The sequence below is a fragment of the Dama dama genome, chromosome 1 (assembly GCF_033118175.1).
Source record: "Dama dama isolate Ldn47 chromosome 1, ASM3311817v1, whole genome shotgun sequence".
NCBI lineage: Eukaryota > Metazoa > Chordata > Mammalia > Artiodactyla > Cervidae > Dama > Dama dama.
In genome coordinates this window covers 32,238,389-32,259,658 of record NC_083681.1, presented here as the reverse complement: position 1 = coordinate 32,259,658, position 21,270 = coordinate 32,238,389, and the positions used below count along the sequence as shown (strand labels likewise).

At 47.8% G+C, this 21,270-nt stretch overlaps 1 protein-coding gene across 1 annotated transcript in view; it reads right to left on the bottom strand.

Annotated features, from left to right (window-relative positions):
• The window catches only part of GRIK4 (glutamate ionotropic receptor kainate type subunit 4), a 227,549-nt gene that overhangs the window by 21,075 nt on the left and 185,204 nt on the right, over positions 1–21,270 (bottom strand). The window contains exon 12 of the mRNA XM_061130385.1: positions 4,319–4,432. Within this exon, the coding sequence (XP_060986368.1) occupies positions 4,319–4,432 (114 nt within the window). The remainder of the gene's footprint in view (positions 1–4,318; positions 4,433–21,270) is intronic.

Here is a 21,270-nt window from a genome sequence, read left to right as displayed (position 1 = left end):
GGCAAGAATACTGGAGTGGGTTGCTATTTCCTACTCTAGGGGATCTTTCCAACTCAGGAATCAAATTTGTGTTTTTTGCTTTGCTTGCATTGGTAAGTGGATTCTTTCCCAGTAGCGCTACCTGAGTTATTTCAAGGAATTGGCTCCTGTGATTGTAGGAGCTGGTAGGTCCCAAATCTGTAGGGCAGGCTGGAAACTCAGGATTTCCATGTGATAGCCTTGACACAGAATTCCCTTTGCTTTGGGAAACATGCTTTTGCTCTCAAGGCCTTTCACTGATTGGATGAGACCCACCCACATTATCAAGGATCATCTCCTTTACTTGATGTCAACTGATCAGAGATGTTCATCGCATCTACAAAAGACCCTCACAGCATTGTCTGGGCTAGGGATTGACCGGACATCTGGGCACTAGAACCTCTCCAAGCTGACACATAAAATTTCACATCCCAGAACTAATGCAAGGGAGCTCATGCAGTCTGAGGTGTGCAGGTGGTAGAAAACACTTGGCCGATGATCCAGGTAAGGATCCAGAGCTGATATTCAGGACAGTGGTGTCCTGGAGGTGGAGGTGGCCTAGTGGCAGATCTTCCCAGGCAGTGAAAACACTTGCGCTGATGTGCCTTTACTCATGTGGGTCCTCTCAGCCCATCTGATCATGGGTGGTGCTCTAGTGCCTTTGGCCTTAATCAAGAAATCAAGGCCACAGCCTAGTCATGTGACCTGGCCATAGAAATACCATTTGGAGGAAGACTGTGTCTCTGTCTTTTTTGCTTTTTGTTTTTTTTTCCTTAACTGCCCAATTATGTACTCAGATAGTCTGAAAATTAGGCAAAATTTTCACTCTCTGCATAGTTAATATTATATAATATTAACATGCATATATTATTATATAACATGCATATAATATTAACATGCATATATTATTATATAATATTAACATGCATAAATTATAGCTCATATGCCTAAAAACATATAATAATGCCATTATATACACATAAAAACATTCCTTTGATCAGCCAACTATTTAATGAACTCAGGTCTGATATACTCTCACTAACATCACCCATAAAAACTTACATATTGTCTATACAACTATAAATAAGTACTTTAAAACAATAATTCACTATTTTTATTAAAAGTCAAATGCCACTGGGAAATGAAAACTTTTCTAACCTATGCTGTTTTACCAAATGTGAAGATTTCTCTAAGTTATATAAAGAGTTGTGTTCTTTTTGTATACAAATATATCTGAAAAACATAAAAGCAGTCCAGTGATGTTTCCACCATGATGAATCCGGTCATAAAATGACATATTTACATTAGATACTCCACACTATGTATTTCTCACAACCTAAAAGTTGTGTCTAATGAACATACTGATGTTGTTCATCAGCATACTGATGAACATAATGATCCAATGAACATATTGAGAGGCTGGAGGGAACATTTCTTTTGGCAAACAAAAATATTTCTATCCTATTAGGTCTCTGTCTTTTTTGGATCCTCCCTTGGAGCTCAGCTGTGGGAGGAGAGTAGGTCGGGTGGTGACGGCGGGGGGGGCGCTCAAGAAATGGTGCTGGCTGGAAAGCTGTCTCCAGGTACCAAGAGATGTAATGATGACAAGAACATTACCCTGTGAATCAGGAGACCTGGATTCCAGACCCAACTCCAGGTGTGACCTTGGTCTCCTCATCTGTAAGATGGGAATTATAACACCTCCCTTCTTTCCTCAAAGAACAGCCATGAGGACCATTTGAGAACAGGGAGAGAGCCCCACTTACGGGACACCTTATGAGCAGGTCACACAGTGTAGGTGACAGCTTCATGTCACGGTGAAACAGAGCAGGACTTACGGTCCTTGTCTCCCCCACCATGTCCTCTGCCTGCCCTATGTGTGTGGGAAACTTTAGCCAGAGGATAAGTTTAATCAGGGAAGTGAGAAATGCAGAAACAAAGGAAAACAGTCAGAGGAGACTAAATAGTAATAATGCAGTCATTAAGCATCGTCAAGAATCTTTAGTTCTTTCTCAAGGGCTATAGATAATATTCTGAGCCATATCCTGTGAGCTGTCTTACAGATACCAAAACACCAGGTGGAGAAATTAACTCCAGGATGACCAGACTGTGCCCATGACATGAGCTGCCACAATTCTGAGAACTGGCCTCAAAGAAATAGAAACAAATCGACCTTGGAACGAAAGATTGGACCTAAACAATCAAGATGCTGCTGCTCAGACCACCGATGACCAATTTAAAGATGACTGTCAGAGCTGACTGTGCTGTTTCTGTATGTAGCCCCCTACTTCTGTCTATAAAAGCTCTTGCCCCATTGGTTGCCATCAGGGGGTGGGGGGAGTCCCCCACCTTTTGGACAGACGTCCGCCACCCTTCCCCCACCCCGGTTGCCGGCATCTGAAATAAAGCAAACTTTCCTTTCCACCAGCCTGGTCTGCTTACTGGCTTTTGAGTGGCGAGCAGCCGGACCCCACCTACACTCTTTTCAGTAACAACAGAGAGAACACAGGCCGGTACCACGCCGTTCCTGGGTTTGAACTCTGCTCTTTCACTGAGAGGTGTGTGGGCTTGGCCACGTTTGTAGAACTGCTTGCCACTGTTCCCTCATTTCTAAAATAAGAACAGGATGACTGTACTCATTTACTAGGGCTGCCATAACGAGGTGCCACTGACTGGGGGGAGGGGGCTTAATGCACCAGAAGTGTATCGTCTCACAGTTCTGGAGGCTGGCAGTTCAGAACTAAGGGCAACTTCTTTCCTCGTCCCTTCTAGCTTCTGGGGTTGCTGGCCATCCTTGGTGTTTCTTGGCTTGTAGATGCATCACTCCAATCTGCCTCCATATTCACAGGGTCTTGTCTTCTCCTTTGGGTGTCTGTGTTCAAATTTCCCACTTCTTTATAGAGACACTGGACACTGGGTTTGCTCCACCTCCCCCATTCCAGTATGACCTCATCTTAACTTGACTCTATCTACGAAGATCCTATTTCCAAAAAAGGTCACATTCACAAGTCATTTTGAGGAGACACAAATCAATCTGTAACAACAGCCCACCATCACAGGGGCCTGAAGAGTGTCTGGCACACAAGAGGTGCTCAGTGAATGGGAGTTATCATTATCATGGAAAAGACAGGAGGAAAGATCAAAATCCCCCTTCATTCACAAGACAAACACATCCATCACCGCAGTGATTATGACCAGATCCTCACATTTCTTTCTGGTTTAGCCTGGAGAGCTTGGGATTTTGATGCTGTATCATCTTCCAGATGATGTAGCCTCTTTGCCCAAGCTGGGCAGCAATGATGATACACACTGAAGCCCAGCCCAGGACAGTGGTCTTCTGAGCTGCCTGAGTGGACTCTGAGACAAGAAGTCCTTCCTCCTGGAGAAACAGGCCACAGATCCTGATGCGCTGGCTGGGGCTGCAAATATAGATAACTCCCTTCTTGGGCTGAGACTCGGCCCAGGGCTGAGACTCGGTGCTTGGGAGGGACTCAGAAGCTGGAGGGTCTTCAGCAGGTACATGGGGTGAGCTCTGGGGTCCTCGCTGTTGAGCAGCTCTGTGGTGCCAGGTGCTAGAATACATCATGTTGACATGACCTTGGATGCCTAAAGTGACTAGATCATTGGGGAAATCCATGTAATAGATGTGTGCTTAGAGCCAGGTTGGATAAGGGTTACTATTCCCTCTCCGGATGCTCCCCCCACCAGCCGGTAACTTTGACGTCGCATCCAGCCCCTGCTGCCCATGGGTGAGCTTTCACAAACTCATTTTTATACTCAGTCTAGTCCTTCCTTTTGAAAGGGAGGCAGAAGAATCTATAAGTGATATTACATTACCTGCTCTTTATTCTCCAGTACAGATAATCAAAAGAGGGAGTCTGCATTGCCTCAGTAGGTGCAATGCTCAGAATGAAGAGAAGCAGGTCTGAAGGTTGCCAAAGGCTTTGAGAAATCTGCGGTGACTCATCTAGGCTAGGGACCCACCACCTTGGAGGAACCTGAGTAACCCATGGGTCCAATTGCCAACACTCTACGAACCAAGGGTTGAATGATCGTTCTTGGCCATCCCTATGCAGTGAAGCAGAAGCATTATTTTTACTGGAAAGCCCCCAAGTGTGACTTTTCCATTCCTCCTGTTTGCAAGTCCTCACAGCTGATGGGGGAGAAAATAGCCTGGCACATTTGCACTGAAGTCTTGAAATCTAAATATTTCTGTGAGTCATTCATTATTACCATATAACTCAGTGTTTGCATGCAAATAACTCTAATGCCATAAATGCTTATAAAATAAATCTCTTACCATATGAACTCGGTAAAGAATGCTAATTCCCAGAGTCATGAATGGCTTCGAGAAATCAATCACTTTCTCCCGTTCCGCAGTAATGGTGAGACCCGCCACGGCCAGATCTGCTTTCTGAAAGGAACAGAGGGAGGTCATCAAAGGGGTGGCCCCATGAGATGGGGGCAGAGGGATTTGTGACCAGAGGTCGCCAGTGATGGGGAGGTGCCACTCTGGTCTGGCTTCTCTGCTTGGGGAGTGACTCTAAGCAGCCAGAGGTCTGGACAATCACTCATGAGAGGACATGGATGTTGAAGCTATAACTCGTGTCCATCTCAAGTAAGTGTGGGTGCTCAGTCGCTTCAGTCCTGTCCAATCCTTTGTGACCCTACAGGCTGTAGCTCACCAGGCTCCTCAGTCCAGGGATTCTCCAGGCAAGAATACTAGAGTGGGTTGCCATGCCCCTTTCCAGGGGATCTTCCTGACCCAGGGATCGAACTAGTGTCTCCTGCATTATAGGCAGATTCTTTACCACTGAGCCCCCGGGGAAGCCCTCATCTGAGGCTAGACCCCTTTAAGTATGTAAATTAGTATAAAAAGGGAGGCTCACTATGGACCTTTCAGACAGAGACTAAAAACGCCCTAGGCAAGGGAGAATTGGCAGACAGAACTTCTGGATACTCAATAATGAGTAGTTTTTTATTCAACTGATGAACTTGTTCAGCCAACAAACAAGTCCCAGTGTTGTGTGAGCTTTGGTGATGGAGTTACAGTGGAAAATAAAAATGATGGCTCCTCGGAAATTACAGGCAATCTAATGCAACCGCATTTATCTCCCAGGGAGGAAATGAAGGCCAAGAATTGAGCAAGAGGCCCAATGTCACAAGCTTGTCTTTGTCAGAGGTAGGACTACGCCTCAGGCTTCCTGGACCACTGGCCTTATGTGGCTGTCAAGGTCAAAATCCAGGCCCCACAGCAGAACTCTGAGAAGGGCCTCTGTTCCCTTTTATGTGAAGTCACCAGATGTTTCTGCACCTCAGGTGCCCAGACCTGATGAGAATCTTTCTTGAATTAAGATCCTCTGAGAAAGGAAGTGCTGTCAGCTCCTCCATATACCTCTCTGTCAGGAAGTTCTTCCTTGTGTCTAACTTCAATCCACCCTGTTGCAAAGCAAGCTCACTTCCTATTGGCCTGCTCCCCTATACATAGAGTGGTGGGAAAGGCCCAGAGTGCTGTTCACTCCTGGCCATGCTCTGCCCTAACTAGCTAACCAACCTAAACTAGTCACTTCATTTCTCTTGGCTTCCTTAGTTTCATCTGCAAACCAAGGGCGTGGGGTTTAGACAGTGCCAGGATCCTTCCAAGAAATTCTCCGACAGTGATTTTCAAAGTGTAGTCTAGGATCACCCACATTAGAATCACCTGATTCTTATTAAAGACTAAGAATGTTAAAGAGTAAAGTGCTTATTAAAATGTGAATTCCTGAGTTTCATCCCAAACCTCCTGGATCAGACTCTGGTCATGGGGCCCGGGAATCTGCAATTGTGACTAGTTGCCCAGGTGGTTCTGACTTATACCAATATTTAAGAATTATGTTTTATAACCAAGGCATGTATTTCAGACTGGCCTCCATCAAGGTTTACATTTCAGCTTCTTTTACCACTAATTCTGGTGGCTCTGTCGACATACAAGGTGGAGAAAGGAGGGAAAGTGAGGTGTTTAACAATCTACAAACAGGCCAATAGGTTCTGAATGAGAACACACACACACACACATGCACACACACATGCACATGTTACACACGTGTGCGATTTTTCCTAAATCATTGCAAAGGATGTAAGGAGACAGACATGTCACTCCTCACTTTATACACAAAGGGGTTTATGATTTGTATTGACAAAAGTCAGTTTCTTCTCCATCTCAGCTCCACTCCTCCACCCCCAACTCATGCGAAAGCAGCCCCTCGATCCAGCATCAGTTAACAAGGTAGAGCCTTATAAAGTGAAAGTGAAAGTATTAGTCACTCAGTCATGTCTGACTCTTTGCATCCCCATGGACTGTAGCCCACCAGGATCCTCTGTCCTTGGAATTCTCCAGGCAGGAATACTAGAGTGGGTAGCCGTTCCCTTCTCCAGGGGATCTTCCCAATTCATGGGTTGAACTCAGGTTTCCTGCGTTGCAGGCAGATTCTTTACCATCTGAGCTACCAGAGAAGCCCTTACAAAGTGAGGCCAGGCTTTAAAGTGACTAGTGTGCAGATGTAAGAGATTTTTAGTAACAACGAAAAACATAAATGCCTTTTTGAGCTCATTCTATATTTCTCCAAGAGAGGGTTGATGACTGCTGTCAAGTGAATCAACCCTTGAGGAGGGAGTGAAGTTTGATTAGAAGATTGTTAGTGCCTTCATTTGTGGGGACCCTTCAGAGGGTTTTTTGGACCTTTCAGAACTTCAGTCCCTTGATGACAGTGGCTCTAACTTGAGTTCCACTCAAGAGCACATTTGTAAAGTAACAGAAATCAACCACAAAGATGTAGCAGGTGCAATGCTGGTCCTGTGCAGGGTTATGGCAAAACAGCAGTCAAGCTCTGCAAAGACCTTGGGCAGAGGAGGTAGGAGTTTAATAGCTTGGAATGAAAGAATTGAAAAGAATAGAAAAATGAAAACTGACACGATGGGCAAGAGGTAACCACAGCATCCTGTCCTTTTTCTGGTTATTAAAAAAAAATAGATACATCCAAACCAAGTAACCCAAACCAACAACTATATCCTCAAGTTTCTCCCCCCTGCCCCCACCAAAACAGCCTTCTTCCCAAAAGGGCGAACCTCAGACTGCAATTTAGAAATCATTTCACAAGTTTATAAAGTCAGCCAACAACAACATTATGGTAAAACGATTCCATATGGAGAGGAAACTAGAAATGGACAGCATCCCAGGAGGGCGCTTTCCTTGATAGAAGCAGAAAGACCACAAACCCTGGGAGAACGTCTGTCCCAGCCTCAGACAGGGCACTTCTGTCTATTCTCAAATAGACGCTTCCCCAAACTAGACCAAACAGAAAACTGCCTCCTGGAGACACTGCTGCCTCTTTAGCCCAGCCCTTCTCTCTCTCCTTTGTCGCCACTTGAGAGTAACCTGGGTGCAGGGGAGGCAGGGAGGGAAGAGTGAGATGCTAGAAGAAGCTATGGAGGTTATGTAGTGGATTTTTTTTTTCATTGACTCAGTAGCGAACAGCAATCATGTGCCATGGCTTCCGTGCAGCCCGGATAACCAGCAACAACCTAATGGGATCTGCTATTCCAAAAGGCGGGCATGTCTTTTATTTTTACCTTAGTTAAAAAGACATTATCCTGTAAAGCAGGCTTTGATGAGGAGGTCATGTGCCACAAAACCAAATTAACAGCCACAGGGGCTGGAGCTGCAGACTGGCAACTGTGGGCATGGGAAGTCAAGGGAAGTGCGGGCATCACGACGGTTCAGCCCAGCCCTTCTGCATCTCCAGTCACTCTTTGGGGAGAGCCGTGCTCTCCAGTGAAAGAACCACAGACAGGACATCAGAAGACCTGGCTCTCATCACAGCTGGGCCACAAACTCACTGTGATCTGGGGTAAGTGATTCCACTGCCCGGGCCTGAGTTTCTCCTACTGTGAAATGAAAGAACTCAACCAGATGCTGTGAAGCTCTTGCACGTGTGTGTGCTAAGTCGCTTCACTCATGTCTGACTCTTTGCGACACTATGGACTGTAGCCCGCCAGGCTCCTCTGTCCATGGGATTCTCCAGGAAGGAATCTTCCCGACCGGGGACTGAACCCGTGTCTCTTATGTCTAACCTGCATTGGCAGGTGGATTCTTTACCACTAGCGCTGCCTGGGAAGCCCTCTGAAGCTCTTCCCCAGGCCTAAGATTCCAGACTTTCATTTTGCTGGACTAGGAAGGGAGGAACTTCCATCAGTTGGTCCCCGTTTGCTCCAGAAGATGATGGGTGGTCCCTGGAATTGATGTTTCAGAGATGTCGGGGAGGAGACTGTTTATCACCTTAGTCAGCAGGGAGCAGAGCCCCAGGCAGGAAAGCAGAAAGGCCAGAAAGATACAATGCCATCTGGAGAGGGCAGATCTGGAAGTGTACCCCAGGGGGGACCGGGAACCCAGAAAAGGGTAGGACGCCTGGAGCTAGAGAAAGAAGAGAGGGAGGAATGGGAATACGCAACAGGCAGAGCATTCTGTAAGCATCACGATGCTCCTGGTTACTGCGTGTGTGTGTGTGTGTGTGTGTGTGTGTGCGCGCACACACAGGGGTATATAAATACATTCCCTCTGAAAGAAAGACCTCTCTCCTCTTCCCATTTTTGATTGAAAGTGTTCTTTGAAGAGCTTCATGTTCTGCCTCTGAGAGATCCCCTCTTTTATCTCCTGGATGTTTGTGGAATTTACAAGGGGAGGGCAGACTGCAGGCAGCCTGGAGGTGACTTCCAAAACATACTGCCCTGTGCCTCCTGGGTTGAATAGGGGTCACATGAGACTGCCACCATCATCGCTATCAGAGCCCGAGGGCTCGGGGTGACTGCAGCTCTTCTCCTAGGATGAGAGGCCTGGCTGGAAGACAGCAAATTCACAGCAGGGCTCTGGGCCGTGCCTGCCCCAGCCCGCAGACCCCACCCGGTGCTTCTCCTGGAGGGAACACCTCCAGGGAGGCCTCTGCCCACAGCACCAGATCCTGGAAGAACTGAAGGAACAAAGCTTTCCTCTATCTCCCTTTCCTTCTCTTTTAGGCACCTGCTGCCCCCTTTCGGGCAAAATTCTATCCCTTGCCCTCAGCAATGCCCAGGCACCCTGGGCAGACCTTTGCAGGCTGAGCTTCCTGCCTCCTTTGTCTAAGAGCTCCTCTCTCACATGGACCCTGGCTAATGAGAGGATGGGGGGGGAGGGGTCAGAAGACCTGGCTCTGCCTTTTGCTGACCAAATGTTCACAATGACTCACTTAGCCTCTCTGGGACTCAGCTTACCAGGTTATACGATGGGGCGATGCCTGCCCATCAATAATATGTGAAAGCCAAGGGAGATGATGGGTGTGGAAGAGCCCTGTGAACTCTGCACACTGTAGAGTACCCCCCACACTGGCCTGGGACAATGAAAGCAGTAGACAGGGTGGCGGAGACTCAGCCTTCAGTGTGGGCCAGACCCATCCGGGCTCTGTTATTCCTTACTTGCTGTGTGACCTTGGACAAAAGTTATGTAATCTCTCTGAGCCTCAGTTCGCTTATCTGGAAGTGCGGATGATAATAGCCCCCCGCCCTTCCCAGAATTGTTAAGAAAGTGAATGAGATGGTGCTTATAAATGCTGATCATGGGCCCGCTTCAAAGGAAGTACCTGATTAATGTTTGATGTTAAGATGACACTGATAGTGATAATGATGATGAACTTGACAATGATGAGAATCTCAACAGGGCCTCTGGAGACAACATCTTAACCCACGATGAGTTGTAGGAACGTCTGAGGGGACAGCCAGGCCTGTTCCATTTCCAGGTGGGCAGAGGTCTCTGGACATTTGGCCCCTAGTGGCCTTTCCTAGGTGACCTGAGACACACACACAGCTGAACTGACCCAGTGAGTCTCCCTGGTGTAACTGCCTATCCATCTAAGGACACTCTTAGGCCTCATACTGTACCACTGCTTAGAAATCTCAAGGAAAAACCTGACATCCAGCTTGGAAACCAAACCCAGTCATCATCCACAGCCTCTTCCTTGTTATATGATTCTCCTCTGGGGACAACAGATTCAATGACCTCCCCAGCTCCCTTTGAATTCTTGGATCCATCATGCTGTCTCTGGTCAGCTTCCAGGTCTTTGTTCTCTGGCCTTTTTTTATCTCTGCTCCCCCTGCCTCCCAGTCCCCTGGGGCTCCTGCCCGCTGGGGAGCCCGGCTGCCCTCCTTCACCTGCCCTGCCACCAGCTTTCTACTCCTTTGCTGGTCACATCTGCACAGATCCTGTTTCACCTGCTACTCAGGCCCCATAGTGCCTCACATCCTTTGCTGGCATTTATTTAACTCTGTAATTGTGTTATTTAACACTGGAAAGCTTTGGGAGGATACAGTTGGAATGAGAAAATGCTACACAGAATAAGGCTGTATCGAGCATTCCTGGAAGCCTTCATTCCAGGGTAATTGTCTCTGGAGATCCTCTGTATGTTGAAAAGGCTTACAGAATCCCAAGCAAGGCCAGGCCTGAGGTGGTGAGAGTGGCAAGGGCATTATCCGTAAAGATCACCAGTGAGCTCTGTGTCCTGGGATCTGCCCTGGAGTGTGGAATGTCAGGGAAGGCAGAACCCACTGCCCCCTCCCCAGCAATCCTCCCCTCTGTAACAGCATCCTCTTATCGACCCTCTGCCCTGCCCCAGGCAGGGAGCAAAGTGCTGGGATATAGGGGCAAGCAAACACAGGCAGGGTCCCTGATGGCAGCAGAGGCGGTCGCCAGCCTGTTGAAGAAGAGATCTGTAAAATGACAACGGCAGTGTGTTTAGTCATCTGCGGCCCCAGGAGAAGGGAGAACAGGGGTTGACCGAGCCTTCATGAGAGCTTTCTCAAGATGAGACTCAGTTATCTGAACAAGAGTTACTGGTGAGAAGGCCTGGGATGAGCACTCCCACTCGGGGGGGTGGGGGGTTACTGCAGGTGCCAAGGCCCTGAGGCAGGAGGGAGCTTGGGACATTCCAGGGGCTAGAAGAGGGCCGGAGTGTCTGAAGCACACAGCTCTGGGAACAGCGCTATAAGACGAAGCTGGAGGGGCAGGCAGAAGATGCAGTGACGTGAAGAGCAGTTGAAAGGCCCTGAAGTACTTTAAGCAGAATCAGGTCTGTAATCCTAACACAGTTAATATCTGTAGCCTGCCTGTTGCTTAGTTAGTAAGCTGACACACAGGCAGAGCTACAGGTGTAGCCTGGGAGTCAGGCCCTCATGGTCTGCCCACCTCTCCAAGTTTGGCCTCATTTCTCAGCACTCCTCCCGAAGCCCCTGGGAGTCAAACACACCTCCCATAGCTCTTTCACTTGGAATGTCCAACAGTAACTCCCCTCCTCAAGGTCCATTCAAAGTTTATCTCCTCCGTACAAGCTTCCCTATCAGTTTCTCAGGAATAAGCCTTCCCTCCTCTCGATCAAAAAGAGAGCTAAGGGACATCCCTGGTGGTCCAGTGGTTGAGAACCTGCCTTCTGATGCAAGGGACATGGGTTCAATCCCTGGTCGGGGAACTAAGATCCCACATGCCACGGGGCAACTAAACCTGCACACCGCAACTACTGGGCCCAAGCACTCTGGAGCCCATGTGCCAAAACAGGGAGCCTGAGTGCCACGTAAGAAAAGATCCCACATGCCACAAGGAAGAGCCCACATGCTACAACTAAGACTTGATGCAGCCAAAGATAAATAAATAGAAATAATAATAAAGTGAATAGATATGGGGGAAAATGGAGCCACAACACTGCTTATACAACTCAGGTAGCATTTGCCATCAATTGCCTTATATTAGAACAGGGACCTAGGCTCACATACCAAACCTACCGTTACTGCCTGTGTGACTTTGGGAAAGGACTTAACCTTTTCTGTGCCTCAATTTCTTCATCGAGAGAGTGGGTCTCACAACAGTTCCCACCCTCTTGGAGCCTCTATTGGAATTAGTTGAACAACCCATACAAAGTCTATGCCTGGCACAGAATAATTCTCATTGAATGAGAGCTCTTACTGTTATTATTGTGTGAACATTATTATTGTTGTGAACATTCATGCACATAAATTAGCTCCCCCATTAGATTATAAGAAGCAAGGACCAGATCGTCAAAAAAATTAACTTATGTAGTTGCCATAGGCTCCATTTTACAGAGAAACTGAGGCCCAGAGAGGTTACTAATTTGCTCAAGGACTCACAGCCTGGATACAGAGAAATCTGTCTTCAGATGCACATATTCTCAGGACTGCTTTCAGGGCTGCATTGTTCACAGTGACATTCCCAAAGTGGACACACTGTAAGTCTCTAAAACCACTGCAGCCAACAGGGCAAGGTACAGGGGGCCAAGTTCTCAGACACGGCCTACCCTCTAGCCCCTTCTTGCTGACAGCAGAATCAGGTTGATTTCTGACACATGCCTGACCGTGCCTGTACCAGAAGGGACTTATCAGGAAGCTGGGTCATTATAACTAAATTCAGGTCATGCTCTGGATGCAAACAGATACAATTCATCCTCCAGCCCAAAGAGGACTCGAAGCCCCACATCCCCACTAGAGGGCTCCCTGCTCCCCCTGCCCCATCCTTGTAACTCCAGGGCAGGCCTACACAGGGAGCCCAAGCGAAAGGGGAATGAGCCCCCATGCTCTGTGATTAAGGCAGCCGTCTGCAGAGAGGTGTTAATTACCCTCTGGGAAGAAGCGGATGCTGAGGGCCCGGCCTGAGCCAGGCGGGCCAGAAGAGAAAGGACCAGCTTCCAGAATCTCTCCAGCCCTCAGGCCTCCCGTGCTGTGCAGTGGAGCAGATTAACATCTGCAGCTCAGCCCATTTCAAATTAGATTATGTGCTCACTTTCTGTCTTTTGATCCATCTACCTGCTGGGCACCTTCTTCTCCTCTCCCGCCCCCCACCTAGGGAGCCGCTCAGGGAACCTGCCGGGATGCACCAGGGTCCCTGTGCTGAGTGGCAATAGGATCTGAAGGTGCCGGGGAGCTCACTCCCACTCCTGGGTCCCCTGTTATCTGCAGGAGCCATCACTTAGATGCCCTAATAACAGGTTTCAGCGATGCACACAGCTGTTCTTCTGTTGCACGAGGCAGGCGGCTTCCCACTCCACCCACCGGGGGCTGGGGCTGAGGGTAAATTAATAGGCCCCATGACACCTACACAGTGATGGGTGCCCTGTACACTGAGGAGACTGGGGGTCAACCCCATCCCTTCCCCTCCCTTCTTGCAGGCCAGGATATGGGAACATGGATAAGGGAACAGGAGGAGGACCAACTAGTCACCTGTCTCTCACACACACACTCAAATCAGCCTGATTCCCATTCCGAGGAAGGTCCTGATCAGAACCTTTTTGAGTTCATGTGTGCATGCATACTTAGTCACTCAATCGTGTCTGACTCTTTGCAATCCCATGGACCGTAGCCCACCAGGCTCCTCTGTCCAAGGGATTCCCCAGGTAAGAATCCTGCAGTGGGTTGCCATGCCCTCCTCCAGGGGATCTTCCTGACCCAGGGATTAAACCCACAACTTCTGCAGATTCTTCATCCACTGAGCTACCTGGGAAGCCCTTTTTGAGCAAATCTGAGCCCAAATCTGAGAGATTTACTCATGCACCCTGGGCTGAGGCTACAAGGCTCAGAGCCAAATCCAGGGAAGCATTAGCATTCCCAGGGAAGTAACAATGTCACTGGCAGGTCCAAGGGCTCCCTGGTGCTATTTCATGAGGTGACAGCCTACTCTCAGGGTTGAATGAATTTCTTTAGAGTTAAATTAAAATCCCCATGAAATATTTAGTTGGCTCAGCTCAGAGCTGTGTAATTGGCCTATGTGGGTTGATTTGAGGGAAGAACCAGGCTTAAGGAAAGAAGGGTTGGCAATTCTTTCACGGGTGAAGTTGAGCAGCACAGGGGTACAGGCTGGGTCAGGCGGCCAGGCAGATATTGTTGACCTTTAACCTCTTGTCACATGCTCCCATCTCTGGCTAAGGACCCTCTCTGCCCTTTTGGGTCAGAGAGATGTATTTCTATCCCAATTCTACAATCCTCAGTGAGCAAACTACCTGAAGTCTGGGCTTCAACTTCCTTACCTCTAAAATGGGCACAATCATGCCTATTTCTTGTGATGGTTGCAAGGATTAAACCCAGTAACCTCTGTGGCCTGAGCTCAGGGCTCATTCTGCCCTTATAAGCCCCTCTTCCAACTGTAGCCAGGGGGTGTTGGGCGCTAAAGCAGATCATGCTGTTCTCTGTATTGCCTTTTTACTTTTCTAGGCCATGGACCCCCATCAGTGGTCTGGTGAGGTCTATCGACCTTTCTTTAAAACTGTTTTTAAATGTTTATTATATTTGCTGTTTCACATGACTGTATTACATAATACATAATTACAGGGGACTTCTGCGGCAGTACAGTGGTTAAGACTCTGTTTCCAATGCAAGGGGTGCAGGTTGGATCCCTGGTAAGGAAACTAAGATCCCATATGCCACATGGTGAGGCTAATAAATGAATAAAAAATTAAAAAAAAATACATAATCGCATAGTTGTGATATATTGACCATGAGAGCTAGAGGTAGGTCTAGCAACATTCTAATGGCATCATTGTTGACAAAGTCACAGGTTTGTTGTCCACATTTATAGATAAAGGAAATATCATATTTCAGTTTGAATTTAGAAAAAAACATAGATATAAATTTTTCCCTTTTAAGTTTATGATCTCTCTTGATGTTCTCAGACCCCTGGGTGGGCATGGACCCCAGAGAAAAAACCCAGAGAGACTTTCCAGTTACTAACCCTGATTCCTCACCAGGCCCACCAGGCATGGTGTGATGGGCGGTGCTCTGGTTCTCAAACATGACCGGTTCATTTGCACTGTGGAATTCTGGCATTTACTCTTTCCTCTCCCTGCTCCTGGGCTTCCCAAGTGGTCAGCGGTAAAGAATCCCCCTGCCAATGCAAGGGATGCAGGCTCAGTCCCTGGGCTGGGAAAGTCCCCTGGAGGAGGAAATGGCAACCCACTCCAGTATTCTTGCCTGGGAAACCCCATGGACAGAGGAGCCTGGTGGGCTACAGTCCATGGGGTCACCAAAGAGTCGGACACGACTGAGCGACTAAACACCAGTTCTCAGCTCTGCCCTGGCCTTGGTGAGGCTGCTTCTGCACACGGTTCAGATCTCAGAGTGGTCTTTCCAGAATGCTCATTCAAAGGAGCCCTCTCTCTGACACTCTCTGTGTAACTATCCTGAGTTTTTTCCTTCACAGCAAAAATCACAATCTAAAATTGTCTTGTCCGTTTAGAAAGAAGGTTCCAGTAGGCAGGAACCTGTTGTTGCTGTGGCCACACGTCTCTCCAGAGCCTAGAATGGTGCCTGGCATGTGATGGGTACCAAATAAGATACTTGATGAAGAAAGGCACAACCGAATGAATGAATAGATGAATCAAAGCAAGCAAGCAGAGCTCATTCATGTGATTTTCTCACATTGACTCTGAGTTAGGGGAGCAATTATGCACAATTCCAGCTAAAATTGCACACGCTCCAGCCACCCTTGGCACTCACCAGCCACCATAATCTTAGGCAAGTGACCTAACCTCTCTGTACCTCAGTTTCCTCATCTGGAAGGTGGGACAGTAATAATACATACCTCACAAGGATGTTGTGAAGACTGAATGAAATGATAAATGAAAAGCACTCAGATCAGTGCCTGGAGCAGAAAATACTACAGAAGTGTAAGCTATTATTTTTGTTGTTGCAAGTTAAAGGATCAACTTCAATGTTATTTAAAACAGTGATTATTTCAAAAGATCAATACAGGTTTTGAAGAGAGAACAAAGAAATCCCATGATTGGAAAACCGATACGTATGCTAGATGTTAGGCTGTGTTTATGTAGTTGGGATGTGAAAAAGAACCAGCCCTGAGAGTCTGGGGATGCAGGGATGCCCGGGGAAGCCTGAACTCTGCTTCCTCACACTGTGGCACCATTATCATCGCCTTCATCATCCCCAACCCCCGATTTTCTGAAGATCAACCAGTGACTGACACATCAAAGAAAGCTATAGAATCCTCAGTTTTCAGGATGATATGCTCATTCAAATGCTTCTTGTTCCCCAATCAAATTGATAAAAACCTCCAGCCCGCATGAAAATGTGGCCATCAGTAGGACCTGTGATAAGAGGCAGAGGATTGCCACTGGTGAGTTCACACACTGTTGCCAGTCTCCCACATACCCTCCTGGCTGCCAGAAAAGCCAAAGGTCTGGGATGCAGTGTGGGGCTCTGACATTGAGCAAGGCTAACTGGCCCACATGGGGATCAAGCTTGCAGCCCTGACCTTTCAGGTAGAAAACCAGCACTGACCAAGCCAGTTCCACAGCTGCGGGGGCCTCTGGGTTCCAGGCCTCTGTGTGTAAAGCAAACTCAGGGTGCCTCAGGGAGCAGCATTCCATGCTGGAGGAATCTGACAGCACTTCCAGCTCACAGTGCTCTTCTTTTATTTCCCTTCCCGCTTGTCAGCCCCATATTTAGGAACGGCATGATTCACTGGCTGCTATTAGGACTGTTTTCTCTTTTTTGGGGTGAGATAAAGGACCACCAGTCCCTGGGAGCATTGCTGACGGCCACAGAGAACTTCCAGAGCTGGCTTCTTTGCTCCTTCTGAACTCCAAGTCAACAAGCTCCCTCCAGTGATTCCCACATCCCTTACTGTGTTGCTGGACAGAAGAAAGGTCTGAACTGGTCTCAGACTGACCCCTGAGCTGTGCCTCAGGGTGCCAGGAAGGGTGAGCAAAGATCTGACTCATCAGATCCATGAACTGGTTAATGGGGCTAGCCTTTTTCTCACCTCTTATCAGCATATGCACAAGTCAAAGCCATTGCCAAGGGCAGAGGGCATTTTCTCAGGGATCCCTGCTGTTTTTCCCGAGAGGACAGCTAAAGGTGCTGTCATAAGACTCTGGCTCCTCCTCCTCGGTGATGAAGTGCATTTGGTCTACTTCAGAGAGGTGCTGACAGGGTTCGCATGCCCCCTCACAATAAACACCCCCAAAATTCTTTTCACAGACTGCATATGAGCTCCATAATGACCTCAAAGCCAGCAGTAGCCAATGTAGAGATAGGAGAATAAGACACAGCAAAGATGGTGTTCAATTCAGGATGATGGTTACCTTTTGGGAGGAGGGAGGGTGTAGAGTGAAGGGAGGCATTTTGGCGGGCAGGGGCAAGGGTCTGCAGTGAGCTGGTGTTGGTGTATGTCTTGACTGGGATTGTGATTACATTGGTATGTCCCCTTTGTGATAAGTTAAGTCGATGCTTATGATTTGTGTGTGTTCTATATGTACATTTCAATTACAATGCTTTTTTAAAAGTTAAGTAATTTGTCCAAGCAGAAGAGAGAATGGCTACCATCAAGCCTGACACTCAGCATCTTGTTGACTCTTCTTTGAAAAAAATTATTTTGTATTAAGGTAGAGCCAAGTAACAATGTTGTGATAATTACAGGTGGACAGCAAAGGGACTCAGCCATACTTATAATGTATCCATTCTCCCCCAAGCTCCCCTCCCATCCAGGCTGCCACATAAAACATTGCCTGCAGACTCTTTGGAATAAAAAAGCCTGGAAGATACATACAGGGCTGCAGTGGCTACATTATTTGTGCCAGGGCTGGTATGTTCAGACATGACAAATCTCTAGCCTATCTCTGTTTAAACATCTGGGTGGCTTCTAATTCAAGACAAGTTAAAAGGAACATTTGGATGTTTTAACTGGATTTGTATTTTGCATCTGGATGGAGAAAAGTCCAGATCCCTTGTCCGGTGCAAACAACTGGATAGACTGTAAAACTCTCAGGAGCCAACTCTCTATCTGCTGTGAACACTGGGCAAAGCCCAGTGGCTGGGGGTGGGGGAACCTGGTCCCTCAGCTGGAAGCCGAAAACATCCTCCAACACTTGCCAGCCTCCACTCTAGATGGGTCTTAAAACCCAGAGGGAGACAGCACTCCGTCCCATGGTGGATAGCGATGTTTTCACAGAGTTTTGTGGGTCCTGAGTTTAAGTATGTGTCCTGCTAGCTATGTGATCATGGGCAAGTTACTTAACCTCTCTGAACTTGTTTTCTCATGAGTAAAGTATGAATGGTAACAGCTTCTATTTTACAGAGTCGCTGTGAGGATTACATGAGTTAATGTCCAAGGTCTGACACAAAGAAAATGTTCACTGCTCAATCATGTTTGCTGCTATTATTATTATGCTCTTTCTGATTCTGGCATCCCGCCTCCATCCTCTGCCCATCTGCTCGATACCCCCAAGACCTGGCCTGTGCTTTGGGCTGCACCATACTGCCGGGTGGGTTTTTTAAAAATAAATTTTATTAAATTTTAATAATTTTGTTTGTTTAGTTAGTTGTTTTTTTGTTGCTGCGTGCAGGTTTTCTCCAGTTGCAGCGAGCGGGGGTTATTTTCTAGCTGTGGTGCACAGGCTTCTCACTGCAGTGGCTTCTCTTCTTGCAGAGCTCGGGCTCTAGAGTGCAGGCTTAAGTTGTGGTACACGGGCTTCAGTAGTTACTGCACAAGGGCTTAGTCGTCCCACGGCATGTGGGATCCTCCTGCTGTGCATGCTTAGTTGCTCAGTCGTGTCTGACTCTTTGTGACCCCATGGGCTGTAGCCCGACAGACTTCTCTGTCCATGGAATTTTCCAGGCAAGAATACTGGAATGGGTTGCCATTTCCTCCAAGGGATCTTCTTGACCCCGGGATCAAACCTACATCTCCTGAGTCCCCTGCATTGGCTGGCAGTTTCTTTACTGCTGAACCACCAGGGAAGACCCTGGACCAGGGATTGAACCGGTGTTACCTGCATTGCAAGGCAGATTCTTAACCACTGGACCATCTGGCGGGATTTTTGAAGGTTGAACTCTCCTACCTGATTGGCTCCTACTGACTCCCCTTCACTTTTGGTCAGACTGACACCAGCTGACACAACTGCTGATCTGCTGTACTTACTGACCACATCCGCCCTCTGCTTTGGTCTCCTGCCTGTATTCCACCATTCACCAACCCCGGCAGCCAGCTGGGTCCCCAGCCTGCTGCCATCCAAGACCAGGCAGGTGTGCTCAGGGCGTGTCCTGGATGTGGATAAAGGATCTGTTAGCAAGAGTTGACATCTTTCTGGGCTGTTCAAATTCACTGAATGGACCACCCGCTGCCATTTTTAAAGACCTAGGCCTTCACCCTGTTGCCTAAATTGCAAATGTAGACACAGCAGGGGCTGAAGTTTGTCATCAAGCAAGGGAGCTCACCTGAGGACTGCAGAAGGAATAATGCCATAGGTTCTGGAAAGGGCGAGGCAGAACGGGGCTCTCAGACAGCCGTCTCCAGAGCTGCCAACACTGCTGTTGGCACCACTGAGCCAGTTCTGGTTCTCACGCTGACAAATGATGGGATGTCAGTTGCTCCTGACAAGCTATCGGATGGCCAGAAGAATAATCTGTGAATAAGCCCCCTAAAGCATATAAGGCTTCTGGCCAAGAACTGAGATGGTGAAGCCAAGCCATGACAACAAGCAAGTTGAAAACACAAGCCCTTCTGGTGTGAATTCATTTCTGTGAGTGAGGGATGGATGGTGGAATGACAGAGGGGACTGTCGCATATGGTTGCTCTGGAGCAGAGCTATTTATTCCTGGGAAGGCAAGGGGCTTCCCAGGTGGCCCTAGTGGTAAAGATCCTGCCTGCCAATGCAGGAAACTCAGGAGATGTGGGTTCGATTCCTGGGACAGTAAGATCCCCTGGAGGAGGGCACAGCAACTGACTCCAATATTCTTGCTTGCAGAATCCCACGGGCAGAGGAGCCTGGTGGAATACAGTCCGTAGGGTCGCAAAAAGTCGGACGTGACTGAGTGACTGAGTGTGCATGCACAAGGCAAGGGGTGAGCCGTGCCTGCCTGCTGGGGGTGGGGGCTGGAGTGGGCAGGGAGCCACTGCAGCAGGATCCGATGACCCAGAGATGGCTGGATGAGCAAATATGGCAGGTGTTCAAGGCGGCTCCCCACAGTACTCAAGAGGACACACTGCAAACCCATGTGAATTTGGAATCTGATTCTGGCACTTCTCAGCCCCATGGTTTTGGACAAATGAACCTCCAAGCCTGTTTGCTGATTTATAAAACAGGGATCAGAATACTTTACTTTGTCAGGTTCTTTGAAGATTCAGTTCAGTTCAGTCACTCAATCGTATCCAACTCTTTGTGATCCCATGGACTGCAGCACATTAGGCTTCCCTGTCCACCACTATCTCCTGGAGCTTGCTCAAACTCATGTCTATTGAACTGGTGATGCCATCCAACCATCTCATCCTGTCGCCTTACCTTCTCCTGCTGTATTCAATCTTTCCCAGCATTAGGGTCTTTTCCAATGAGTCTGCTCTTTGCATCAGGTGGCCAAAGAACTGGAACTTCAGCTTTAACATCAGTTCTTCCAATGAATATTCAGGGTTGATTTCTTTTAGGATTGACTGGTTTGACCTTTTTGCTGTCCAAAAGACTCTCAAGAGTCTTCTCCAACACCACATTTCAAAAGAGTCAATTCTTCGGCACTCAGGTTTCTTGATGGTCCAACTCTCACATCCGTACACAACTACTGGAAAAACCATAGCTTTGACTAGACGGACCTTTGTCAGCAAAGTAACGCTTTTTAATATGCTGTCTAGGTTGGCAATGGCAACCCACTCCAGTACTCTTGCCTGGAAAATCCCATGGACGGAGGAGCCTGGTGGGCTACAGTCCATGGGGTCTCCAAGAGTTGGATAAAACTGAGAGACCGAGCAACTTCACTTTCATGCATTGGAGAAGGAAATGGCAACCCACTCCAGTATTCTTGCCTGGAGAATTCCAGGGACAGAAGAGCCTGGTGGGCTGCTGTCTAGGGGGTCGCACAGAGTCGGACACGACTGACACGACTTAGCAGCAGCAGCAGGTTGGTCATAGCTTTTCTTTCAAGGAGCAAGCGTCTTTTAATTTCATGTCTGCAGTCACCATCTGCAGTGATTTTGGAGCCCAAGAAAATAAAGTCTCTCAGTTTCCCTGTGTATTTGCCATGAAGACATGGGACCAGATGCCATGATCTTCATTTTTTGAATGTTGAGTTTTAAGTCAGCTTTTTCACTCTCTTCTTTCACTTTCAACAAGAGGCTCTTTAGTTCCTCTTCACTTTCTGGCATAAGAGTGGTATCATCTGTATATCTGAGGTTATTGATATTTCTCCTGGAAA